At 46.1% G+C, this 27,953-nt stretch overlaps 1 protein-coding gene and 1 long non-coding RNA gene across 10 annotated transcripts in view; one reads left to right on the top strand and one right to left on the bottom strand.

Moving 5' to 3' along the window:
* The window catches only part of Zdhhc14 (zinc finger DHHC-type palmitoyltransferase 14), a 272,342-nt gene extending 270,067 nt beyond the window's left edge, over positions 1–2,275 (bottom strand). For 5 of the 9 annotated variants that reach the window (XR_349967.5, XM_006227886.5, XM_063270653.1 and 2 more), the window contains exon 1: positions 737–2,275. Coding sequence is in view for 5 of the 9 variants with exons in the window: in XM_006227886.5 (XP_006227948.1) it covers positions 737–981 (245 nt within the window). In the remaining 4 variants the exon portion in view is untranslated. Of the gene's footprint in view, positions 1–732 lie in introns of all 9 variants that reach the window. The other 4 variants (XM_039086804.2, XM_039086807.2, NM_001039343.1 and 1 more) reach the window with 3 other exon arrangements.
* A 7,483-nt stretch (positions 2,276–9,758) lies between these two features.
* On the top strand, positions 9,759–13,734 carry LOC120099115 (uncharacterized). Its single transcript, XR_005497970.2, has 2 exons — positions 9,759–10,810; positions 13,458–13,734. It is a non-coding gene; the product is annotated as an uncharacterized LOC120099115 (long non-coding RNA).
* The last annotated feature ends 14,219 nt before the right edge of the window (positions 13,735–27,953 follow it).

The following is a 27,953-nucleotide window of genomic DNA, read 5'->3' as shown; positions in this document are numbered from 1 at the left end:
TGACCAATTGGATTTTCCTGAAGACTCTCATGCAGTTGTAGTCCCCAACCCTCTCGGCCCCCAGGATAGAGTCCAACGTGTTGTTTCTGGAATCAGGAGCCACGTGGTGTCCAGATTTCCTTTCTAGACCTTACATCTTTCACCTGTTCCCAAATGATCTACTGTGGGTACTTTCTGGGGAAACTTCTTTGAAAGACGGTACACTCCACCCTTGGTAAGACTGTCAATCAGGAGGACAAGGAAATGAAAAAATGAAATTACCCACGCAGGACACTGTAGGTAATCAACACTTTCCACCTAAAATAACTAAGAACCAGCCAACTGGGTCTAAGAAGAAGCCTCGAACTTCCTTTGCGTGGGTGGGGTGGGGGTCACGGGGGCGGGGATAAGGACTAAGTCTATTTCTATCTTAAGAATCCCCACCCCACCCCACCTCAGAAGGCTGCACCTGGGCTGATGTGCTAGTTCCAAACTCAAGAGAGTCCACCTGCCTGGTTCTTGACACTGCTCTGGAGCCAGTGACCTAGCACAGCTTACATGTGCCCCTCTCTCCTCTTCCTTACTCCCAGGATCCAGGCCCTGCAAGGCGTTATTTCAGGGGGCTGAAAATCCCATAAAGGGAGAACAGGGAAAGCGGGCTGACATTATATAACAACATACACCAGAAAACGAAAGTCATCAAAGTAGGGGCATGAGAAGGCGAGGGGGAGCACGGCATCTGGAAGCTGTCACTTACTCGAAGGCGAAGAAGAGTCCACTAGTGACCAGGATGAGGATGAGCGTCAGGTAGAAAACGCCGGTCTGCCGGGCCATCATGATCCTCCCGTTGCAAAAGAACTTGTTTCTTCCCGGGAACACCTCCCATTTCCTCCGGGCTGCGATTTTCTTCTTCTTGTGGGGAGACTCCATGGGGGAGGAGCTGTGGGTGCTGATCTGACTGTACTCGCAGTCTTTCATGGGCCCGCCGCCGCCGGGAGGCATCCACGAGGGCAGCCGGCTGGGGGCGCACACCCCCAGAAGCCCCCCGGCCGCGCGGGTCCCGCCGAGCCACGGCCGCCGCCGGCCACCCGGCCGCCGCCCGAGCCGCGGCGCTGCGACCCCTAAACGGGCTCCCGGCTCGGCGACAACTTTGCCGAGGACACCCAGGTTAACCCCTTGGAGAGCCCAGCTGTCATAGCAGAATCCGCTTTCAGGAGGGACTGTTGGTCCGCAGTCCGCGGCAGCGGTTCTCCGTGGCTTCCAGCCCGTGGATCGGGGCTGCAGGACCCCGCGGGGCGCGGGGGACCGCTCAGCAGACACCCAGACGGCGGTGCGCCTGGCTCCGCCACCCGAAAGCTCTAGGCTGCGCCTGGACTCCGGCCCGCGGGTCCGCGATCGCCGCGCCCTTAGGGGACACGAGGCAGCGGACCCACGCCGGCTCCCTCCCGAGCCACTTCTGCTCCTCGGCCAGGTGGTTTCTACTCTTTCCTGGTGACGGATCCTCCCAGGAGAGAGCGCTGCAAACTGGGCGGCAGCTCGCGGCACCGGCAACCCCTCCCAGGGGTGGGGATAGCCACGCGCGTTCTTCTGTCAGGAGCTGCTCCGTAGGAGCCGGGGCGCTGCCCGCGCTGCGACCCCGCGTCCACGAGCCGAGCAGCCGCGCTGAGTCCGCGGCCCCTACGCGGGGCTAAGGCCGAGGGTGGAAGCGGCGGCGGCGGCTCCCGGGGCTTCCTCGGTTCCTTCTGTCCGGAGAAGCCAAGCCTAGTGCGACGAGGGCCGCCGGAGGGCCGCGGGGACACTGCCACAGACACTTGTTTGCAAGGCTCAGCCCCGGCGCGCGCGGCGCTCGGAGCAGGTCCGCCTCCTCGCGGCCCGGTGGGCGGTGACTCCCGCGCCTCACGGCCGGGCTCCTCCTCCTGCTCCTCCTTCTCGCCAGCTAAGCCAGGGCACCGGCTCCTGTGGGTCCCTGCCCTAGTCCCCCCTCCCTCCCCACACCCCATACCCCGAGCCAGTGCGCAGGGCTCGAGGACTGTGAGGGCCTGGCGCGCCCGGAAAAAGGCTCCTGGCTCCCTGGTGACATCCTTCACCCCAGCAGCGATCAGTTCGTTGCCCTCCGTGCTGAGTCGCCATGCGCTCCCCTCGGACTTCGGTCCTGTACTGGGTTCTCCACCGGATTATTCCCGGCCCCAGCTGCGACCTCTGGACACGCGCATCCTCGTGACCAGTCGAAAAATCGTTCTTGCTACTACGGGGGACCTGAGTACCCTCGGCGCGGAGAAGTGACCTTTCCTGGCTTGTCCTCGGCTCGTCCTCTTCCTCCCCAGCGCCACGCATGGCTGAGACGCCGGGAAACTCTAATGATGCCCAGAGGATGGGGGTGGTGGAGTGCCTGATGACAGGGTGACGAGCAGCCGCCCGAAACAGGCCAGACTTCGGGACCTCCAAGGGCGGGGGACAGCAGAGCGATCTGTGTCAGCTCCAGCAGCGACCGATCTGGTCCCTCTTTTGGATTAAAAGCCCCCAGTGGCAGGCTTTGTTTGCAAAGGTCGCTGTCTTTCCCAGTTTTCATTCTCTACTTTTCCCCCAGTGATGCTCACAATGCGCTCATTTTACTGCTGGTTCCTTGCATCTGTGGAGCCCACACACAGTAAAGGGACCGCAGGTCCAGCGGATGCTTGGAGTGCGCCTCTCTCTATTCCAGTTTGACAGTTGGGTGTACCTACGGGCGCAAGCCCGGCGCCAGAGAACCCCAGCCGCCTAAGCGCTGCTGCGCCCCTGGGCTTCATGGCCGGGTGGGAGCGCTAACTGAGATATGCACTAAGGTAACCGGGCGCAAAAAAAAAAAAAAAAAAAGGGGAACCGGGCACCGGGCACCAGCGCTCGATTTTCCGAGTCCTACTTTCTTTTCGGAGCCCGCTGGGATATGTAGTTCCTTCTCTCGTCGTCCAACTCTGGGAGCAAACGTGACTTAAGGATCTAAAACTACAAGTCCCTGCATCCCCTGCGACGAAGGCGGTGAGGCAAGGTACTAGGCTTTGTGGTGCTCGGCGTTTGGAGATCAACAAAGACAGCTTTGGAAAAGGTGCTTTCTCTGTACGGGGTGGTTATTTGCACACTGCCCGCGTTCTGTGTAATCCTCACCACAACCCTGTCATGCACTATTGTACCAAACTCAAAGAAACTGCTTGCCCAACTCTACAAAGCTGCCCAGTGATAGAGATGGCACTGAACCCAGAGCTCTGTCTTTCCATTACAAAGCATGCCTCAGTGCTCCGTGTCAAAGCGAGATAAGGTTGGCTAGCGAAAAGAGAAAAAGAATGTAACCAGCTGGGAAGTGGTGGGAATAGAAATGTTAATTAGATAGGACAAGGAATTAAGAGAAGTTAAAAGCAAGTGCGATTCTTAGCGGCTGGATGGGACCTTTTCTTTGTTTGGTGAGTGGATGGGTGTTTTTTTGTTTGTTTGTTTGTTTTGTTTTTTGGGTTTTTTTTTTTTTTTTGAAACAAGTTCTCACTACTGTTGTAGTAGTTTCCAGTTTCTGATTCTCTGCCTTTTGTCTGCTGGCATTACAGATGTGTTCCACCAAGTCCAGCTAAGGGTCTTAAATGGACAATTGGAATTGACCTTGAATTATTTGAGATACTGCATGACAGACAAGCACATTAACAGAGACAACTAAGTGCTTGGTAACTGTGCTTTTTTTTTTTTTTTTAAACAAACCAACTAACTCTGGCATTTGAAGTACAAGCTTTTATGCCTTCCCACCCTTTAGCTGATGTGCTCAAGATGTTATTTTGTCAAAAGCACGTGTTAACTTTATTGTCTTGGTGGCTTTAGAAAGCACCTTCTCTTAGCATTGGGAGTGGAGCTCCATGGTAAAGTACTTTCTCATTCTCTTTCTCACTCTCATTCTCAACTAAACTGGGTTTTTCTGGCATCTGGCTTCTAGCACTGTTGCAAAGTCCTTATCCTCTAGAGATGCATACTAAAAGTATTTGCAAATGAAATGATAGAACATCTAGATTGTGCTTTCAGACTCTCCAGCCCATCCTCCTCCCACACACAAGGAGACAGAAAGAACAATTCTGGGAACTCTTGGAAAGTGTTACCATTATGAGATGTAACATTGTTCAATTATCCACAGCTGCAGATTAGCTCAAACCTGAGGGCTTAAACACAACAGGTGTACCTCACAGCCTTTGTGGTTCAGGTATCTAAGTCTTCTGAGTTCTCCGCCCATACCATCACAGTGTAGGCTAGGCTGTGTTCTCCTGACCTGGAGAAGAATTCACTTCCGTGCTCCTCTGGGTTGCTAGTGAATTCATTTTAATGCATTTGTAAGACAGCAACCAGTTTCTTGCCAGTTGGCCACTGGAAAGCCTCCACAGCTCCCAGACAGTACCTGCAGCTCCTAGAAGTTACCAATAGTTCATTAGCACCTTGGCATTTCCCAGAATTCATTAAGCCAAGAAAAGCCTCCCAGCAAGCAGGCTCCATACATTACAGCCAAATGTACCTGTTCTATTTAGCCAGAAAGCAAATCGTAGGTTGCAAGGTGAGGGGACCAATCGGGGCTATAGACACTAGGTTAAGTCTGTCCACCAAAGTATGTAAGGGGGTCCTCTCTCATCCATCATGTTTGCTTATCTTAATATCAGACAATCCCATGTAAAAAGAAACAAAGTATTTGTTTTAAAACTATTCCTAGTGGGGAGGGTGAAGAGATGCCTCCGTTAAGAGGTGTTTTGCTCTTCTGTTAACTGTGTTATCATCCACCTCAGGTAAAGCCACCAAGCTGTCACCATCTGTGGCACTTCAAGCCAGCAGCTAGCCTTTCCTGCACTGTTAGTGATATCTTTGATGCCAGTGGTCTTCCTCTGACCTTGGCTGACTTGGTGGAGTCATTAACAAAGCGGGGTGTTTCATAAACAAAATTGGAGGTTTGTTTCTTTCACCTGAGCAGCTCAAACCATTCTAGAAGCTTCCTCGTTAGTTCTCAGAACACCTTCAGGCAGCCAACGTAGGGGATGACCCCAGCCACTGTGCAAGGCAACACATTCAGGTTCCCGGATATTTTGTGGTTTCCTGGGTGCACCTTTCAGGGCCAGCATGGGTGTGCCCTCAGGGTGGTCAGGTGCATAAGATCAAAGGAACAGAGTCTTAAGAGAACTCTAGGGAACTTTGGAATAAACTCAAGACATTTCATTCCAAATAGAATATGGCAGAAAATCAGAGACCTAATTCTTTGCAACCCAGAGACTGCTTGTGTTCATGCGGATTCTCAGCATGGCTGGAAACATTTAGCTTCAAAATGCACTCAGCACACCACAAAACCAAAATGAGGTAAGGCAGGATATTTTTAATGTGAAAATCTCTTCTAATTTTTTTCAAGCAATTTTCTGTCCTCTGACACCGAAAATATTGCTTCAATGTTTATAAGCTAGCACATATTGAAAACTGGTACCACACATAAATGTAGTGAACATAGATTATTCAAAATCCCATCACCATGAAGAATCGTGATCATTCCATATAATGTATATACACTTGCTATTTAACAAAAAATGGGAATCATTGTTGAGCTGCTATTTTTAGCATGTATGCTCTCTTTTGGTGTGTGTTCGTGTGTATACGTGTATGTGGAAGCCAGAGATCAAAAGAGAGAAAGAAGGGGGGGAGGGGGGAGGACAGTGAACATTATTCTTTCACTTGCTGCTTAGGTCATATCTCTCCGGTTCACTTTCCCAGCTCAAGACAAGCCCGGAGTCACCCACTGCACTGTCTTCAGATTCGGTCCCCTTTGACACAGACCGCTTCCTTTCTTTGAGTTCCTTCGTCTCAGAATCATGGCGGAGTACAGGCCGTGCATCTTGTAAGCGATCCGTTTGAGTTTGCCTACAGTCTCTACATAATCACATTCAGCAGCAGGCTCGTACAAGGTCCCAGCGGTTACACAGGAAGCGGTGGCAGACAGCAGGGCAGACACCATCGTTTGGCTGCTGTAGCTGAAACTGCATGGTGCTGTCTCGGTTGGCTGGCTGCTTCTGGGCCTCCAGGTCTCAGAATAAGTCCATACTCTCTGTCTATCCAAGCTGGGTAAACTAAGGTTGTTGAACAAGCACGGCCATGCCTGGGACCCTAAATTCAGGTCCCAAGAAATGAAAAGGATGCACTCTGTTTCCATGGCATGCAGAGATGCAAAGGTGGTGTTGATGAATTGCAAAGTGCAACAGCAGCATGTGCTCTGTGTGTGTGTGCTTGCGTGTGTGTGTGTGTGTGTGTGTGTGTGTGTGTGCGTGTGCGTGTGTGTGTGTGTGTGTGTGTGCGCGTGTGCGCGCGCGCGCGTGTGTGTGTGTGTGTGTGTGTGTGTGTGTCTGCAACAGCAGCACATGCCCTGTGTAGAGGAAAGACTCTTCTTTATCTGAGATCAAGCCAGGGGAGACCACAGGTGCACACAGCAAGGCTCTGAGGCTCCAACTGGAGCTTGGTACTGGAGTTCCTCATCCTCCCCCATCCCCCACAGTCACACCCACTTGCTAACCAAAGAGCTGAAGTGAAACAAAGAAACACTTCCCCCTTCTAGAAACAGGGCTCAGTCAGAGAGAATCCCTGAAGAACCCAAAGTGGATTTAAGAAGTTTCTGCTCTCATCTTTAAAGAAGGAATCTGGGAAGCTTGTCGAGGTGGACTCTCAGTGTATAGGAGGAAGAGGCAAGAGAATTGTTAGTTCTTTGCCAGCCTGGACTCCATGAAGAGTATCTCAGAGAGGAAATAGATTTTGAGAAATGCTTGCTACTACTTCTGGATTAGTAAAACCACACATGCCGCTTGTATTTCTTCTCTGGATACTTGGAAATGGATGGCATCCTGTGGACACTTGGCACGAATAAAACTCGATTGGACTATGGACTGATACTGCCTACCTCAAAGGTTGTGAGATTTATCATCACCATCACCACCACCACCACCACCACCACCACCACCACCACCACCACCACCACCACCATCATCATTTTGGGGACAGTGTCTCACTATGTAGTGCTAGCTGGCCTGGAATTAGCTGCATAGACCAGGCTTGTGGGGTACGTGGACCATGATGCCAGACAAAAGAACTGGCAAAGTTGAAGCAGGTTCAAACCCCCGCTTATCTCACAATTGAGAACGCTAGGCATAGAACTACCTCTCAGACAGGCGCTACATGGAACAGGTGACCATGACACTCTATTGAGAGGACCATGACAACCAGTCACATAGGGACAGCACCTGAAGTCCTTCCCCATGCAAATAAAGCATCCCTAACATCCCAGACTGAGCCGAAGGGGAGCATCTACCCCGGGGATCCCACCTTATCCCCAGGATGTTTATAAGGCTTCTCTCCACATGGAATAAAGTACGTGAGTTATTTCACCCGGAATTGCCTGAGGGCAGCTGTCCTAATGAGCTGTAACACCCTGGAGAAGAGTTTTCTCTTCCGGAGCTTTGGTCGAGGGATCTCAGCTTCGCCCAGCAGGTAGGGCTTGTACTGTGCCAATAGCAGCCAGCTCGGCTGCCTCTGCCCCTGAGCAGCCAGCTTGCTCCATTCCAACATCCTGACATCCCAGCCAGGCAGGCACACAGCCTGACAGTGCATGGACTGTGTTCTGCCTTCCCTGAAATGCAGACAGACACAGGCTAACATGAACTCACAATAATACACCTGGCTCTGTCTCCCTGGGATTAAAGACGTGGACCATTAGGCCCAGGGGTTGTGGGATTTAAGTGTGTGAGTGTGGCTGATATGTAGTAAGTTCACCTGCAGATGCTAATTGTGGTTTTGTCATTCCCAGTTTGCTAGTTTTATATATTATTATGTCATAATAGGAAAACACGGAGGTTGTCGGGATGTCTCCTTATTCATTCAGGATTCTCAGCAATAGCCTGATCACTGAATACAGAAGGGGAAAGCAGACATCTGATAACTGCATGGAAATAAAATCTGAAGATCACTCCTTCTAGAGGTATTTAAAAAAAATTAAGATTTTTGTAATTATAGATGACTCAGTAAGAAAAAGAAAACATATCTTTTAAGCGTTTTTCATTTTTTGAGCTTTCTGTTGTTCATATAATGTCTCCCCTTAATAAGAATACATTTTAAAGGTGTATTTATGTATGTGGGTGTGTTGTCTGCATGCACATTTGCACACCAGGGGAGGATATAGGATCCCCTCGGACTACAGTTACAGACAGTGGTGAGCCACCACGCGGTTGCTGGGAATTGAACTCAGGGCCCCTGGAGGAACAGCCAGTACTCTAACCCCAAGCCATCCTTCTAGCCCAAGAGTACATTTTTAATCTGTTCTAATATAGACTAATTTCTGGGTGTGTTTCTGAATGTAACACAGTAACTTGCACTTCAGAGATCTGACAATTTTTCTGAATAACATGGATGTAGTTTTTTTTTTCCCCAGTAAGCTAGGTCACTTCCTGCCTTCCTGTTTAGCTCATTTCCACACTTGGCAGGGCCGGATTCAGGTTGAATTCTGATAAAGAGAGGGTGTGTCTTTTTCAGCATCTTGCCAAAAGATGTCAGTCTGTCCAGAGATAGTGATATTCATTCTGAGCACTGGGATAAGTAGGTTTTTCCAATTTGAAAGGAGTTCTCCTTTGTAATTACCAGCTACAACAATGAAGACTGTAACTGGTTTTAGTGCCCACCGGTGATTTCCAAGTCTGCCTCTCTCCTTTCCTGCCTGCTTCCTTCCTGTTACCTGCTCTCTTCCTCTCTCCCTTCCCTCCACCCTTTCTCCCTCTTCTTCTACCCCTCCCCCTCTTCCTTGCCTTCTCTCATGCACTCTGCTCTTTCTCTCTCTTTCTTGGCATTCTGTCATAAAGAAACATTGTCTCCATTTCATTATCAACATTCAGAACTTTCTACTCTGGTTTTATCAGCATGGCTGGGCGATATTTTATATAGTGGATTATAATTCGTTGCCGTGGATAGCTATTTTGATATTTGAGTTGCTCCAGATCCCACTAGCAGCAGCTCTCAGTTAACTCTCCCGGCTCCCCTGTTGTTTGGTATTCCTTGAACACTTGCTTCCCTGCTGACTCAATCCAGTCTTCCAGGCTCCTGTCAGACATTTTGTCTTCACACTGCAGTCTGACATTTCTCAGACAGCTTCTAGTTTCTTTTAGTAGAAACTGCACGTATGTTTTCTCTGTGTTTCTATTTTTCTAAAAAGATTAGTACATATGTGGCACAGACATGTAGTACATATGTACACACGCATATTGATTTTCAATATTAAAAGCAATTTACTCCAACATACACGTGCAATTCCAATCCCAAGTTGTAATCTATATTCCATGCTTTTTTTGCTTTTCACATTTGTAGCTTTCTCCTCTCATAATTCTCAATAAACTTCCTTAAGCCTAGAATGCAAGGTGAATTCTAGGAACTACAATGCCAATCTTCCAGGCAAGATGTGCCCATTGGTGAAATGGTGCCACGGCTGCTTCGGGAATAACCAACCATTCCATGCTTGGATTTGAGACCTGATACCCAAGAGATAACACATGTCTAGTGCTGTAAACCAGTCACAGCTTGTGACTGAGAAAATCTTGGACCTCAGGGTGGTGGTCCTATTACTGCTACGTGGCTACACTAATATAACAGCCAACCACCTTTTAAATCTTTGTATTTCTACTCAGACAAAGCCTACTCTCGGCCTGAATTAGAGAACCTCTCATTGCAGTTAATGGAGGTGAAGTGCAGGGATCCATGGCTGTCCGGGATACTGAGAATACAGACGGTTTAAAGCCCTACCGCAGACATTGACACCACTCCCTTAAGGCTCAGGCAATGCTGCAGAGTATAGAGAGGACAGCAAAGTGCCATGTTCTAAGCACATGAAAGCCATGGTAATCATGAACTCACAGCTGGGCCCACACAAGTTAGGCCTGCCCAACAGTAGACACGGATGGGGAGGGGTTCACACAACCCTACCATTTATTGGTGTCTAGCAGATTCTGGGAAAGAATAAGACATAGTACCCTGATGTGGAAACCTAAGGGTTCTTTGGAAAGTCAGGTGTGTTGGATGGTGTTTTGCTGGGGCAGACACTTGAAGGAGTGTTTTCCCTGAATTGGACACAAGGTGAAAGGACGTTTGGCTAAAGCAGACACAAGAAGGGATGTTTCACTGAAGTAGACACAGGAGAGAGGATGTTCTGCTAAAGCAAGCATGTGAAAGGACATGTGATGAAGGACTATTCACTAACAACACACATGTATTGGTCTGCCTTACATTGCGTAGTTGAGCTCCATTTGTCGGGACTCCATAGAGAGAAATGCACCAAAAAGCTTCTGGTGCTATGCAGCGGCTTCTTGCTGCTTCTGAGGATGTGGGACAATTGGCAAAGTGATGTCAGCTGGAACAAACTCACGTGCTGAGACAAGACACATGGAGGACACATGATGTTTGGAGGGAGCATAAATAGGACTCAATGACTGTGAGAGGGGCTTGCTTGTAGAGCTAGCTGTGTAGCTCTTGCTGGTCTCACATCTTCGCTGATCTTCACTCCACCTAGAGAGGCATAGGCAAGAACCCCTGGTGTCCCTGCTGGTCTGAATCCCTCCTGCTGACTAGTGCTGAATGGGCTGAGTCCTAGCTGTCTCTGCTAGGTCATGCCACTGCTGAATCGTGTTCGCTATCCCGCACTACGGCACTCGACTGCTGGTGTATCTGTGAAGTGTTTGCGAGTGGATCGAGCTGCCGCTGCTGACCTGTGAACTGACCTACTGATTTCCTGACAACACAGATGGAATTTGCTCCAAAGAACCTTTCTAAACAGGTCCTCTTCCCCCATATCCTTTCTTTTCCACTCTCCCTGGTGGGTGGTGGGCTAGAAGGGAGGTTAAAGCATTTAAGAACCATCATTAAAAATAAGCATTTGAAAAAAAGTAAAGTGATAGTACCCAGTTGTGCACCCACTGGTAAGTTCATCATATCTTAAAGGATAGTTCCAAACCCAAAGTTATTCAGGTGGGATAAACTCTGTGGGTCACACACACACACACACACACACACACACACACACAAGTAATAAATACGGAAAAAAGATCTGTAAGGAGCAGGGCAGGCAGGGATGAGGGGCTTAAGAATAGAAGGGGAAAGAGTCACCAGAATGCATTTTATACATACAGGAAACTGTTTAAAAATTTTTATTAATACGAATTATTTTAAAGGTTTCAGAATTGCTAAGCCATAGCACCAAAATAAACAAAGCAGAAAAAAAATACTATTTAAAGTTCTCTCTCATTCAGACAACTAAAAATAATTTTAAAAAGAGTAGACAGCTGTTGTGGTTTCTGGCCTCCTAATTTCTGTGTGTGTGTGTGTGTGTGTGTGTGTCCCACAGAGTGTGTGTGCGCGCACACACACACACACATGCGTGCACGTTCATATATGCCCAGGTGTTTTCAGTGGTAAATGCCCAGTGAGCACCTGCATTCAGAGGTAAGGGATTGGGTGGTCTGTAGGAACCATCCACCTTTCTGAAGCAGAGTCTCTCTCACTGGCCTGAAGCTCAACAAGAAGGCTATGCTAGCTGGCAGGTGAGCCGGAGGGATCTGTCTGTCTCTTTAGTACCAGCTTTACAAACAAGCACCTCACTTCCTGAGCTCTTTCCCCACCCCGTTTCTATTCAGGCTTCTTTCTAATTAGGACTTGCAGTCTCTCTGTCTTTTGACAGTGACCAACCGTCTGGCACTGTGGCCCATCAAGAACAGTCTAACTGAGGGGATCAAGCAAATGAGTTCCAACAAGGAAATGAAACCAATCTTTATGAAACAGAAATCATCAATTCCTTAAAGGTCTCAGAGAGACCGAAGGTCCCTACAGGAACCTGATGGGGAGTATGGAGGAGGCTGGGAGTTCACACAGCCAGGGAGGGAGGGAGCAAGGGAGAAACCAGCGAGACTGGATCTTTCTTCCTGTTTATCCTTTGAGCATTCTGCAGGGTTATGGACTGGTTGGTTTACAGAAAACACCTGCAGAGGGGAAACTGTTTACATGGTTGCCAGTGTAGCTCAGTCAGAAGCTGTTGGGAGTTTGTGTTAGTAAAGTGAGAGGCAAGCGACTGTCAGAAACAGCCACACAGGAGGGGAAGTTTGAACCGCACACAAGATGGTGAGACATGATGCAACAACTCATGCGGGCCCTACACACGGACGCCAGACACCAACTACATAGACAGACAGCACAGCCTCCTGGCTTGATTCCCAGTGTTAGACGGAAAGCATCAGATTCTCTCTCTATCATTAAAAAGGATGCTATTTTTAGGGTTTTCCAGATGCCCTTTATGAGGCTAGGGAAGTTGTTTTCTATTTCTGGTTTACTGGGAGTTTCTGTGTTTGGGTGTTTGACTGTTTCCAGATGTTCGTTCCACACCTATTGACACGATTTTCTCCTTTGTTTTCTGACTATGATGAATTAATTCCAATTCTGAAAGACAATTTTACGTTTTCTGAGTGCTTGGGTTGTGTTAAATGGACTCCCATAGACTAGTGTGTTTGACTTTGCCCCGAGAGGATGATACTGTTTTGGAAGGTTGTGGGACCTTTAGGAGATCCCTCTGGAGGATGTAGGGTGGGGTCAGTCCTTGAGGTTTGATAGTCAAGCCTCTCAGGAACACTACCCTCCTCTTCTGCCCTGGAGCCCCAGCCTCCGAACCTTCCCACCCTGAGGGACTGTAGCCTCACTCAGCCTGCAAGCCAAGGCACTTTCTTAAGTTGACTCTTGTTGGGTATTTGCCCACAATGATAAAACAATACTCCAACAGTCAAATACAGCAGGTTTCTCAAACATTGTTAGGATTCAATTCCTAACTTTCTGAGGAAAAATATATATCTATGCTCATAAAGATAAGTATATAATGATCTCTGTCTGTCTGTCTGTCTGTCTGTCTGATGATTTTTCTGAAATGCTGGTTTCTAGGATTTGTTTGGCCTCTTTAATCAGTATAAAAATAAACCCTCATCTATTTATTGAAAAAGCCATGGTGAGATTGTTCTTTCTTTCTTTTCCTTTTAACTATTTGACAGAATTCTCAATCGATTCATTTGACCTTAGCATTCTATTTCAAATTAAGGTTTACAATCAAAAATTCAATTAAAAGGAAAACTGTTCTGGTATTCTGTTTGCCCTGTGTCTCCTTTGGTAATTACTGTTTCACTTTATGTCTCGGTTTAGGTTGTTGTAGATATCTATACGGTTGTCCACACCAGCCTGCAACTCTCTATCTACAATCTGAGGGGTCGTTGACTATAAATGCTGGCAGTTGCACACCGTCGTGCTAGAGTTTGCCAATTTTATAGATGTTTCTTAGAAGCCTAACTTTTGAGATGGGCTTGTTGTGGGGCTGGCACGACAGAGCCTGTCCACTGTCCTCGGGAAAGTAGCACTTTTCCCTTTCCTCACCTCCAACTCTTCCCTTTTAGATTCTGGCCAAGCATAAGCTTGCTCTCTGTGTCCTCCGAGGCTCCGCACGCCGCTGCCTTCTGATGGGCCACAGTTTCGCCGGCATTCTCTGCCCACCTCCATTGCTGAACAGGCTGGACCCCGACTCACAACTGTATGACTGCCTTGTCTCTCCATCTCCCGCACTGGGCCAGGGCGGAGACCTGTGGCTGCCCTGCCTGCTGTCTTTCTTTCGAATTCTAATGTGAGAAGAGGGAAGTGGAATAAAGAAGCTAATTCTTGGCTTTGCTAACTGAATCTTTGGTTGGTTTTCTGTTCCATTTATATTTGCTCTTATATTTATAACATAATCTTTGTATCTCTTTTCTATGGGTTTCATTTATTTTATTTGAAATATTTAAAATCCTCCCCTCTAATTAAATCTAATTAAAATAGATTTCCCACTAATATCAGCTCAGATGCATCTCACACATTTTGGATTACATATTGATTACAGACTCCAAAGTATTTTCCAATTTTCTTTGTGATCTCTCTCATCCATTTTAAGTGGTGTGTGTGTGTGTGTGTGTGTGTGTGTGTGTGTGTGTGTGTGTTGTGGAGCATCAAACACAGGGCCTTGTGCATGCTAGGCTCACTCTGAGCTTTGTCCCCGGCTCTGCAGTTCTAATTTAACCATTCGTAGTCAAAGAACCTGTGAGCTTTCAGTCCTTTTAAACTTATTGGAATTTGTTTGAATCCCTGTCTTGAAGTCTGTTTTACCTTGGACGAATTTAGCCATTTGTTACAGCTTCATTTCTGTTATGTGACAAAGACCCCTGACAGACAGCAAACAAACAAACAATTGTAAGGGAGGAAGGGTTTGCTTGTCTTCCAGTTCCAAACAGCTATTGTGGGGGCTACTCAAATGGAAACTTAAAGCATCACACCTAGTCAGGAACACAGAATGACACTTGGATCCTTCCTTGCTTGTTTCTACATTTCTTTACTCTTACACCATCCAGGGTCCAGGCTAGAGAATGCTGTCAACTGTGGCTGGATTTCCCCACATCAGTTAACAGCCAGGAGGATCCCTCACAGACACATTGATTTAGATAATTCCTCATTAGAACTTTCTTCCCTGGAGTTTCTAGGTTGTATCGAGTTGACAGTCAAAACTAATCAACGTGCCATCCACTGCAGTGTTCTTATATGTATTGTCTGTATCTTGTGTATATTGTCTGTATCTTGTGTATATTGTCTGTATCTTGTGTATATTGTCTGTATCTTGTGTATATATTGTCTGTATCTTGTGTGTATTGTCTATATATTGTGTGTATTGTCTATATTTTATGTGTATTGTCTGTATATTATGTGTATTGTCTATATCTTACATGTATTGTCTGTATCTTGTGTGTATTGTCTGCCTCTTGTATTATCTATATCTTATGTGTATTGTCTGTATCTTATGTGTATTATATCTTGTGTGTATTGTCTGTATCTTATGTGTATTGTATCTTGTGTGTATTGTCTGTATCTTATGTGTATTGTATCTTGTGTGTATTGTCTGTATCTTATGTATATTGTATCTTGTGTGTATTGTCTGTATCTTGTGTGTATTGTCTGTATCTTGTGTGTATTGTCTGTATCTTGTGTGTATTGTCTGTATCTTATGTGTATTACCTGTATAGTACATCTTTTTCCACTACTTTCTCATCTCCTGAGAAGGTAGCTCGTTTCCATTGCACGTGAGCAGGCCTGGCTATAATTTTTTTAGCCTGATCAACCTGTTTTCAATGGGCAGTGGGTCATGCATTTCCATTTAATGTGATCATGACTCATCTACTGTGTGGTATGCTGTTGTATCTGATGTTCTGATTGGTTGTTACTCCCTTCTTGCTTTCTCTTGAGTTTAGCCACATTTTCAAACATTCCAGTCCATTCCCCTACTGGCTTTTCGCCTACCTTTGCCTTGCCTTTAGGTAGTTACCCTGGGAGTTCAAACATGCACAGCTACCACAGTCCTTAGAGTTTAATTGATAAGTATTAGAGTCTTAAAACAACATAAGTTTTTACCCTGTTTTATGCAACTGATATCACATAACTGAGTTCATACAAGACTATAAAATGTGATATATGAGACACTAATTTTGCTTTAAATGTCCATGCTATTTTATGACATTAGGAAAAGAAAAAGTGGGAGGGAAGTTGGGGGAGGGGCTGTGATTGGGATGTAAAGTGAATAAATGAATGAGTAAATAAATGGCGAAAATAAAAACAAGAAAAGAAAGAGCAAGGGCGGGCAGGATGGCTCAGTGAGTACAGAACGCTTGTTACACAAAGCCTGATGACCTAGGTTTTTTGGGTTTTTTTTTGGGGGGGGGAGCTGGGGACCGAACCCAGGGTCTTGTGCTTGCTAGGCAAGTGCTCTACCACTGAGCTAAATCCCCAACCCATGACCTAGGTTTAATGCCAGAACCCATAAGGAAGGAGAGGACAGACTCCCAAAAGTTAACCTCTGACCTCCACGTGCAGACCATAGCACACACGTGAACACACACACACTCACACACTCACACACACACTCACACACACACTCACACACACACTCACACACACACTCACACACACACACTCACACACACACTCACACACACACTCACACACACACACTACAACTACTACTATGAAATAAATAACAACAACAATAATAATTATTAGTAATAATAACAATAATGCATTTCCCATTGCAGATATTTTAGGGTTTATTCTTCTGGCAAGGTTTCACTGCTTAGCCTAGAACTCAATCTGTAGAGCAGCCCGGCCTAGAAATTGTAGTAATCCCCCTGCCTCTGCCTCCCCAGTGCGATGGCTATAGGTGTCTACCACCATATCTGGCTTAGTGTTTGTTTCTTAAGTTTCCCGTTTGTTTCTCTCTGGGGTTTCCTTGCTGAGTTTTGTCCATCCACTCTCTCATTATGACCTTATCTGTAAGTCTTCACTCCTACAGACTTCCTTGTCATTGTGTTTTTTCCTTTTTTATTTTTTTAATTTGGAGCAGGTAGGGTGTTGCTATGGAGTCTCATGTAGTTCAGGGTGGCCTTAAACACACTGTATAGATGAGTTCCTGATCCCCTGACCCACCTCCTGAGTGCTAGATAGGATGACAGGTGAGTACTACCCTACTTGGCTTATAAGCTTGTCCTTGTCTGCCAGTTCCAGCATCTCATAGCCACCTCATAGTCAGTTCCTAGTCCTCGGACGTTTTCTGGTTCGTATGGTCACATTCTCTTGCTTCTTCACACGTCCAGTAATTTTTTCTACTACTGTAGATGCCGTAGTTATTGAGAGACAAGAGTTTATTACTGTTCAAGTTCTTCTGATAAGTATTTCCAGAGAACCAAATACGGAGGACCTGGTCACTAGCTAGAGGCAATATTGGGGACAGGGTTATGAATCTTTAAGAGATAGAGCCTAGTAGGAAAACAAAAGCTAGTCTTAACAGGTGGGAGTGCCCTTGAAGGATTACGGGACTGCGGGAACTTGGGGCCCCTCCCTTCCTTTTGCTCCCAGGCTTACACCAGGTGAGCAGCTTCCTCTCCGAGGCGCTCCCTGCCTGATGATACACTGCCACATCACAGGTCCCGAAACAACATGCCAGCCATCTGAGTCACCTCATAGTTCCTAGTCCTGGACTGGTCAAAATCAGCCTTTCCTCTTAACTTGATTGTCTTGGGGGTCGTGTAAGAGCCGCTAGCACGATTATCTCACCTCGACTTTTGTTCTGTTTTCTTTTCCTGTGGACAGCCTCCTCTGAGGTTAGAGGAATTTAGTCCTAGAATATTGTCGTGTGGAGCATTTTGAATGCCCAGGGAATGACAGGGTTCCTTCTTCTCCTTGTACCTTGGTTCAGCCGCCCCTCCCTCCACATACCCCCACCCCAACCCACCCCCACCACAAAACAAAGAAAATTCGCCTCACTTTCTGGCTATTAGTTTCCAAAAGCAACTGGTTCTTATATTGTATCCTGCTTTCTAACCTTTGGTAGAGAAAGGCCACACAAATACAGTTACTGTTGTAGCCTGTAGTGGAATCCTGTGACAGACTTTTTAAAATGTCCTCTGGATGTACCCCACCTTGCCATCCCAGGTAACTGTGGCATTGCCTTTCCTCCCTGTGGATCTGTAGGTTTCCTCGGGCCACGCCCCCTCCAGGAGAGCCTTCTTGATTGGTCCTTGTCCAGAGGGAAGGTGCCTTGGGCCATGCCAGCTTCCTGTTTGGATGCTTAAGGGATCTTAGTCACACTCTAGCCCTTAAAGCATAGCTGTAACATTAGGAGTTGAAGTTAGTGGCTAAATTGGAATCGGAAGGGGACGTGCAAATTTACCCACGCTACCATTTTTTGTACCAAACTCAACTTGAATATATTTGATCCTTCCACAAATAAAAGCTTATGTAATTTAACACAGGAAAGTAACTCTTCCTAATTTTTATGCAATGTGCATTCAAATATAATCCCTGGACAAAATTCCTTTTCTTGTGTGAACTTATAGTTAAACACTTGACTCTTTTTTTTTTTTTAATGTTTCAGGGTGGTATTTGCACAGCTTAGGTTAAATGCTGTGAGTCCCTTGCAAACGTGTGTGCAGAAGGTCTCGTCATAATATAACAGTCTTTTGGTGATGGAGTCTTTGGGGAGTAATTAGGTCATGGGGTGGAGCCTCATGAATGGGATTAGAACCTTATAATAAGAGCTATAAGTAAAGTTTACGTATATCTATATCCATCTGTAATCTCCCACCTATGTGAGATGTAATAAGAATACTACTTGAGTCTGTATGAATGCCTATGGTGAGAACCAGGGAGAGGGCCCTTGCCAGGGACCAAGTAGGTTGATACCTTGGTCTTGGGGACCAGGTAGGTTGGTACCTTGGTCTTGGGGACCAGGTAGGTTGGTACCTTGGTCTAGGGGACCAGGTAGGTTGGTACCTTGGTCTTGGGGACCAGGTAGGTTGGTACCTTGGTCTTGGGGACCGGGTAGGTTGGTACCTTGGTCTTGGGTATCTAGATTCTAGAACAGTGAGAAATAGATGTTCCTTAAGCCACTTGGTTTATGATATTTCATGACAGCAGCGTTGCCTAAGGGAATGATTTCCTCAAGCCTCCTCCCCACTGCCTAGCAGAACATTTGGTCGAGGAGGAAAGACCACTGCTAACCAGTACCAGAGGCTGGCAGGGAGGTGAAGCAGAGGTGTGCTCACACTGCCTCATTCTACAGTGCTCTGTGCAGGAAGACATGCTCAAGGCTACTTGGACCATCACTTCCAATAGTCATAAATAAGTAAATAAATCTAAAGACAGCCTGCGTCTCCATTGGTAGGAGACCATATCAAGAAAATGGAGACTTGTTTACATGGTAGAACAATATATGAGTGAAACAAGGTCATTTTTAATGTAGAAATTTTAATAACAATAGTTCAATAAAATGGAGGATTTTCCAGGAGGTACTATGTTGTGTGTTTGTAAATTGATCTTAACAGGATATATTGCCTACGACTAAATACACACACGGTGAAATTTCAAAGAAATCAAAAGCTGTCAAACATAACACTCTGAACTTTTGCTATTTTAGCAAGGCTGGGTGGTAGGGGAGCAGAAAAGACAAAGACAAGAATTAGAGATTTAAACAGAATATAATGTTTTGTGATTTTAAGATGCATAGTGGGCACAGGGGCAATTATTATACTTTATATTTTAGATCCTAGCAATATTTCTTAATTTTTTAAAAAATTATTTTACCTTTACTTTCATAACTGAATTTGTTTTGAAATGAGTAAAAGTGTTTTCAAACACTAGGTTATCTCACACAAAAATCCACCCTCTAAAAACCACCAAGGGTAAGGGAAGTCCGTTCCGACATTTCTTATCTTGAACTAATGGAGTCCTTTCAGGTCTTGTTCTGCGAGACTGAAGGAGGCCTGCACTCACGTCAGACCCAGCAGATCTTTATAAGCAGAGTGGGGCATGAGGTCTGGGCAAACACAGAGGGCTGGGACATCACTGAGAAGGAATCCCTAGGAGGGAGGGATAAACAAAGCATAGAACTAAGCTACAAACACCGTTACTCTTTGGGGAGGGTCCATCCTGCCTGAAGGTAGGGCCATGGCCACGAGAAAATCTCGCCATATTCCTTCACCACAATCAGAATTGATTCCACTAAATATTTTTGATCTCCCTGGCAAAAGGGAAAGTGGGTAATAGAATTCCATTAGGTACTTTTTGTGTCTTAAGAGTGACATAGATCCAATATCTAGGTTAACACAGGTGTTCGGAAAGTTAAAGGCAAAGCTTTAAATATATATGTATACACACATACACACACATATATATGTACATATATATACATATATATATATACATATATATATATATATATATCTTAAATAGAAGAGTATGGAAGAGGAGATCCCAGAAGTAAAAGAATCAAAAAAGCCCAGGTGTCACAAACAAAGGAGAGTTTGAACCTTCTAAGCACTGAGTACCAAGGTACAGTGGCCTGGTGTTGGTGGACTCCACCCATCACCATAGAGTTTGAGCGTGTGCTGTGGCTTATGGGAGCACAGATGGATGAGACCCAGGCTATGGCATCATACAGTGACCAAGCCCCACAGGCAGAATACACTAACAGGCACGGTCATGGGGCCCACAGTAGGGCAGAAATCACAGAATGACTGTAGTTGGTAGTGTCCCCAGGGAAGCCTGCTTTTGGCCCAGATCGTTACTGAACCTCTACTTGGCATTCAAGGAAATTCTGCCCCTGAAGATGATAGGCACTTGGCAAGATAGTGTTTAAACACTAGGGGGAAATGGCTTAAGTGACCATAAATGAAGATGTTTTAAACAGAGGCATGTGCCATGGGATGGGGGTTTTGCTCAGCACCACTAAATTCATATGTTGGAATTCTGCCCTCAGGACCTCAGGATGTAACTGTATTTGGATATTCATATCAGACACACACAGTGAGAAGCCCATATGGAAACAGGGGGAGAAGGCCTGAACACCAGAGAGCTCTTTGAAAAGCTAACCCTTTTGACACTTTGATCTATGCTCTAGACTTGTGACCAAGCAAGGGCTCATTTAAACTACCCAGTCACCAAAGCTAGGTTCTGTCATGGTGGCTTCAGTAAATAAATACAATAAGAATCTCAACCTGTGGGTCACAACCTCTTTGGGATCTAACGACCCTTCCAAAGGTTGCCTAATACCATCGGAAAACACAGACGTTTACGTTATTGTTCTCAGCAGTAGCAAAATTACAGTTATGGAAGTAGCAACCAAACTAATATTCTGATTAGGGTCACCACAACGTGAGGGTGCGTAAAAGGGCGACAGTGTTAAGGAGGTTGAGGACTGTCCTAAGTGGTAGTAAGTTGATGCATTGACCTCTAAGTGTGTTAGTTACGTCTTGACTATGAAATGTCCCTCAAAGGAGTGGGGGTGTATCTGAAAGTGTGATCCCCAGTCAGTGGCTCCAGTCACTTAAAGCTCATTGGAACAAAAGGGCTCCCGCGAGATCAATAGACCGACCCACAGATTGGTATCTATAGTTGTAATTCCATAGATTAGGAGGTGTTGGGAATGTTCAGAAGCCATCGCTGAGTGCAGGTCTCTGACCCGTTCCCTGTGCCAGGCCTCTCTCTGCTTCTCCATTACCGTGAGATGCTTAGCTCTGCTCCACCCACAGGCTCCACCCACAGGCTCCACCCACAGGCTCTACCCATAGGCTTCATCCACAGGCTCCACCCACAGGCTCTACCCACAGGCACCACCCACAGGTTCCACCCACAGGCTCCACCCACAGGCTCTACCCATAGGCTTCACCTACAGGCTCCACCCACAGACTCCACCCACAGGTACCACCCACAGGCACCACCCACAGGTTCCATCCACAGGCTCCACCCACAGGTACCACCCACAGGCTTCACCCACAGGCTCCACCCACAGGCTCCACCCACAGGCTCCATCCACAGGCTCCACCCACAGGATCCACCCACAGGCTCTACCCATAGGCTTCACCCACAGGCTCCACCCACAGGCTCTACCCACAGGTACCACCCACAGGCACCACCCACAGGATCCACCCACAGGATCCACCCACAGGCACGTGCAGACAGCCTCTTTCTGGCCACAGTCATGGAGCTAGTCTGGCATGGGCTGAACCCGTGAGCCTGATAAACTTGCTGAGATATTTTTGTCCCAGATTTTGTCACAGCAATGAAATGACAGTTTAAGCAATATTTAAACTACACTATCAGCTTTTAAAAAAAAAAGACAGGTTGCAGCCAGGTGTGGTCATGCACACCTTTAATCCTAGCACTGGGGAGGCAGAAGCAGGTTGATGTTTGTAAAGCTAAGGCCGAGCCTGGTCTACACAGGGAGCTCTAGAATACTGAAGGCTACATGATGAGCCCCTGTCTTAGAAAACTCAACAAGTTAAATAATTAAAAAAAAAAAACAAAAACAAAAAAGCAACAAGAGCAGGCTGCTACATGTGTACAGAATGATATAATCTTTATAAAATTGCACAATTGTACATATATAGAGAGATGACTGATACCTAGGTCCAGAATTATGTGCCTGTATATTTTAAACTTTTAAAATATAATGTTTCTGTGATTAACCCATTGTTTCTGTTGTTGTTTTGCTTCATTTCATTTTAGAACAGGGTCTCACAACCCAGCCATGGCTGGCTTGGAACTTGCTACGTAGACCAGGCTGGCCTTGAACTTACAGAGATCTAGTTGCCTTTGAGGCATGGACCACCACATCCGGCTTGGCCTATGACTCTAACATATATGCAAACGAAAGGACTCAGTAGGAATAAATATAGAGAGAAAGGAAGGAATGAGCTCGGGGCAGGACCTGGGGGAATGCTGGTATTTCAGGGACACAAGGCAGAAGACCACAAAAACAACAGTCCCAGAGTAACCAGAGAAAGGAAAAGCCGGGGCTTGGTTCCAAAGAAGCAGGAAAAGGGTTATGCTTTAAAGGGAACTGGTTGTTAAACCCTGCTCAATTCTGTCGAGAAGCATGTTGCTGAGGAGAGTGCTGCATGAGGCCACCAGAAAGTCACTCGGTCCTCTGTGAACACTGGAAGAAGGACTGGGGGAGGCTGAGGGGCAGGCAGTGAAGGTTTATGGGAAGAAAGTACAGCAAGGAAGGCCGGCTGGGAAGCCACAGATACTGAGCAGAATTAGAGGCCTTCGGGTACAGAAGCTGATTGTCATCATCGGGCTAGGAATAGCTCTGTGAGATGTTGAGATGACGGTTACCCTAGAAACCCTGGGAGGAGTGCCCTAGCAACACATGCTGAGCCACGCTGCTGCGCTGAAGGTGTGCTTGGCCCCATCCTAAATTTATCTGTCAATTAGCCCTAGTCGCTGCTTGATCCGGAAGTTGTTTCTCCAAGCTGCAACCTTGACAGTGAAATCGCTGAACGGCTCCTTCCTAATAGCAGAGGTGATGGCGGCTGCTGATACAATTGGCTGTGGGGAACTTTCTTGGCGGTGACGAGAAAGAAACCGGTTTGACCACTGCAGAACTTGCTTTCTGATTCTCTAACCTCTGGCTGTGCAACCTTGGGATGAGAGCACAGTAAAACTAATCAGCACAGGCATGGTGGGCTCAGAGGTCGGAAGTCACTTCTTTCTTTTCCTTTCTTTTAGCTGGGTCGTTCTGAAAAACACGTCATACTTTTTTTCCATATACACCTCCACTTCGTTTACTTGACTCATTTCAGGCAGTTGTAAGCTGCCTAAGCTGCCTGACACGGGTTCTGAGAATCAAACTTTGCAAGAACAGTGCATGCTTTTAACTGTGGTGCTGCCTCTTCAGCCCCCTTTAACTTTTTTTGATCCTAGCCAAATAGCCGAGAATCGCAATCTTTTCATAGCTTTGGGAGCTGAGGTTTAGGAAGCCCTGTCATTCACTTGAGACCACACACTACTTACTGAAGGGCAATATTGGGAGCTGATGAAGCTGGGCCAGTGCTCACACTGGCCTGGGGCAACCAAAGGATTTCTCAGATGAGGGTAGGAAGGTTCGCTTTACACAACACGAGAACATCTGCATGCTCCTCTGAGCTTTGTTTCACTTCCCCAGCTGTTTTCAAAGCATTGCCACACCCCATCCTTTTATTTCTGCCATCTTCTCTTTTACTGCCTTTGGGCCACTGAAACTCCCAGGACAGCCAGCCCTCAGTATCCTTGGATGATAAAGCATCCCGAGCACTTGCAGCTCTGGCAAGGATAACCTCCCTGATTGTCGCAGTCACTCTCCCTTGGGTATATATTTTGTGGACTAGCTACTAGGGGAGGTGTTTTCTTAGGATAGCAGAATTCACCCAGGAGACATTTCTGAGCACAGCTTTGTCACACGCTGCTCATGTCACTAGAGTTCTCCTCTACTTACTGTCAACTAACTACATCAAGTTAGAAAATTCTTTGTTTCTTGTCCTGATTAGTTTTTATTGTCATTTTTTGACACAACCTAAAGTCATCCAGGGAAGAAGGCTCCTCAATTGAGGGATTTCCCAGATGAGACTGGCCTGTGACCATGTCTGCAAAAGATTGTGTTGACTGATGACTAATGTGAGAAGGCCAAACCCACCTTGGGCGGCACCATCCCTAGGCGGGTGGGCCAGGTCTGTATAAAGAAGCTTGTCGAGCATAAGCCGGAGAATGGACCAGTTTAACAGCACTATGTCATGGTTGCTGCTTTAGTTCCTGCCTGAGCTCCTGCCCTGACTCCCTTCCATGATGGAGTAGGACCTGGAAGTTCAAGCCAAATAAACCCTTTCCTTTCCAGGTTGCTCTGGTCAGGGTACTTTAGCATAGGAACAGAAAGCAAACTAAAACACCTCCCTAAAGGAGAATAGAGGGACTGAGCTGTCAATTCCAATTCAGTTTCTACCTTCTCTGAGTACCGATAGGCAAGCCTATTTGCCTAGACATTTTCCTCCTGCCTGGTACCCTAAGTTGACCTACTTCGTCCTTTCCTCCTTGTGTTTCTCCTGTGGGATCTGTTGCTCTACCTGAAATAAAAAGCAATTTGTAAAAATAAACAAATAAAAATTAAAAATTAAACAAACTAGTTTTTCAGATATATATATTTCTTATTTCACACACACACACACACACACACACACACACACACACACACACTCCCAGTACTATTGAGGCCAAGCAGTAGGATCACCATTAGTTGGAGAGCCCCTTAAGCAATATTGTTTCAAGCTAGCCTGGGCTACACTCTAAGAGTCTACTTATACAACCCTCCCTCTCTCTGTATGTATGTGTACGTGTATGTGTATACATAGATAGATGATTGATAGATTGATAAATAGACAGATGATAGTTAGAGATAAATATATGGAGAGAGAGAGGGAGAGAGAGAGAGGTAAAAATGTATCACAAAGAGGAGCAAACTGTTCTTATTAAAGGCAAATCATTTCATATAAAAATAAAGCCCAGGTGTTAGCTTGTTAATGCAATCTGCTAAAAGGAACCTCCGCATCTTAAGGCTGGAAAACACTTGACAGAGAAGGATGGAGACATCTGGTTGCGGAGTCAGAAGTCAGTGTGCTGGCCTGGAGGGGCTGGAAATGTCTCTGTGTCTTCCAGTCACATGCAGAGGGGCCATCTCTTCTCCACTGGGCCACGAGAGGAGCAAGACTGCAAAGGATGCTGTGAACAGCCGAATAGCCAAACATTTCCTCTGCTATTTTAAATTATTTTAAAATCTGGATGATACCAAACTGTCATTCCTTCCAGCTTAAAAATAACACTATTTTTATTATTGTTTCCTATGGAAACCACTTCCTTAGACACAGAAACAGCCAGATCTCAAGAGGGGGTTATTTGTGTGAGTTCTTTTTCTCACTGGGCTTTCAGTGACAGGAACCTATATTTTATCCCAGTGGGTTTGTCAAAGCTAACCCCTGACCACTCTACAGAACCTCTGGGGCCGCCGTAGCCTCGCTCCCAGCTGCTCAGCAGCCAAGAATGATGCTTCTGGTCCCCAGAGACCAGTGCTAGGAATGCAGGGTCTTCAGAGACTGGTAGAAAGTTCCAGAATGTGTGACCAAGTTGTCAAAAGTCCCTGTGTCAAATAGAGCAGTGGCCCAGAAGCAACTTTTACTCACATGGGAGACAGAGGATGAGCCCTTCCTTCCCACGACACAGGTTTCCAACAACGTATTCTTCTTCTTTCAAGATGACAAATTGAGAACTTCTGCTTCCACCAGTGCACCACAAGGAACTTGTTCAGACTGTATTAGTCACATGCCTCCTCATGTGGGCAAAGGAGCATAAGGAAGGGGAGTGGGCAAAGGAGCATAAGGAAGGGAGGGGCTGCTTGGTATCCCAGTCCACCATGATGGGGAAGCCATGGTCGCTGGAGCCTGAGGTAGCTGGTCGCTCGCATCCACAGTCAAGAAGAGAGAGGGGTGAAAACTGGCACTAGACTCACTTCTCCTTGTTCTTCAGTGTGACCCCCGTCCCATGGGATGATACCAACTACATGGAGGTGGTCTTCCCATCCCAGCTAACAATCTAGATAATCCCTGACAGGCATGCTCAGAAGCATGTCTTCTAGAGGGCTATATAGGTCCCGTCAAGATAACAATATTTACTCCCCCACACACGCACACACAATATTTATCACATGCATTACCTCTCCCCCAAGCACGCTGTGGGATTTTTCTATTTTTATTCACTCCAGATAAAAAGGGCACCAAAAGAACAAAAGAGGCTCTTTGCCCAAGGTCCAGCTGAGTGTTTACTGGGCTTGCTTACAGGAGAAAGGGCGGGCGTTATTTACTACATCCAGGACACTTAACGTGAAGCTACGCCACCAAAGATGTGTTTCCCACTCCTAAGCAGTTTTTAACCCCTTATAAGTCCCCAGGGAAGGGCAGAGTCCATACCCTTCATTGTGGGCCCACCTTCCATAGTAATATATTAGTAAACCAATCTTGGGAGGGGCTCATCCGGCATCACAAGTGTTCTCATTTCAAGATGGCGACTATCATGTTATACATGGAAGACGGTGTCTCACACCGAACATAACCATAAAGCAATAAAGATAGCAACCAAAGGGCATCGCGGGGCCAACGTCCTGGAGAGAAAAACATCGAGGTGAGCCCACTGCAATTTCCTCCAGGGGATATTCTGGAGCTCAGAATGAATACTAAGATGGTGTATCATGCGAGGCTCAAAGTTCATGTCTACGTGACAGAAAGGATCTGAAGAGTCGGCCTGCTAGAAAAGTGTGCACCACAGTCACTGGGTAATTTCCCTCCAGCCATCCCTGCCCCCAAGTTAGTCAGAGCTTTAGTGTCTAGTGTGAGGGTATCTAGGAGGTAAGTAGCCCTTACTTAATCTGAAGCCCTTAGCAAGGTTAGTGACGCATGTCTGTGTCCCATCTCAGTGATATAGCTCAGTTTGTACTGACAAGACAGAGGCAGGGGGATCATAGGGAGTTCCAGGCCAGCCTGGTCTGAGTTCTAGGCCTGCCAGGGCAATATAGCAAGACCCTATCTCAAAGCCAAACCGAGCTCTGAAGCTGAAATGCTTAGCTCTTTTCTTTTTTTTTTTTTAAAGATTTATTTTATTTTATGTATATGAGTACACTGTAGCTGTCTTCAGACACGCCAGAAGAGGGCATCAGATCCCATTACAGATGGTCGTGAGCTACCATGTGGTTGCTGGGATTTGAACTCAGGACCTCTGGAAGAGCAGTCGGGGCTCTTAACCACTGAGCCATCTCTCCTTAAGAGCCCACATCTTAGCTCTTAACTTATCATTTTTTATACAAAATGTCTAGCTCTTAATCAAATTATTCAATTACACCAAAAAAGAGATGACCAGTAACCAAAAACTAAGAGTGACCAAAAAGCCAAGACAATAGAAAAGAACACATTTGATCCAGACATTAAGTTTATAGGGCTTAGAATTTTAGATAAAAAGAAGGTTGAAGTGGTCATAAAATTATAGAGATTTTCACTAAGAACTGGAACCTATTTAAAAAATACATTAAGTAATAATTTTTATAAGTGAATTGAGAATTCAAAACCTGGGTTTAGTAGTAATTGAAAGAGAGATGATTACTTAGAAGATAAGTAAAAATTTAAAAGTTCAAATTAAGGGCTACAGAGACAGCTCAGTAGTTAGATAATTGTCTGCTCTTCCAGAAGACCCCAGTTCAAATCCCAGTTCCAACATGGTGGCTTGCAACCATTTGTACTCCAGTCTTGGGGAATCCAATGCCTTCTTCCGGCTTCTGCAGGCACCAAACACACACATGGTACACAGACATACACATATGCAAAATACCCACACATTAAATAAATAATAAAAATTATAAATCCAAATCGAAACACGAGGAGGAGAAGTTTTAAAAATTAAAGAATTAAGAGATACATGGAAGTTCTACCAGTAGTTTAAATCCCACAAGAGTGAGAGGATGGGACAGAAACCTG

The sequence above is a fragment of the Rattus norvegicus genome, chromosome 1, assembly GCF_036323735.1.
Source record: "Rattus norvegicus strain BN/NHsdMcwi chromosome 1, GRCr8, whole genome shotgun sequence".
NCBI classification, from domain to species: Eukaryota; Metazoa; Chordata; class Mammalia; order Rodentia; family Muridae; genus Rattus; species Rattus norvegicus.
The sequence above is the reverse complement of the archived record's forward strand: the minus strand, read 5'-3'. Positions and strand labels throughout refer to the sequence as shown.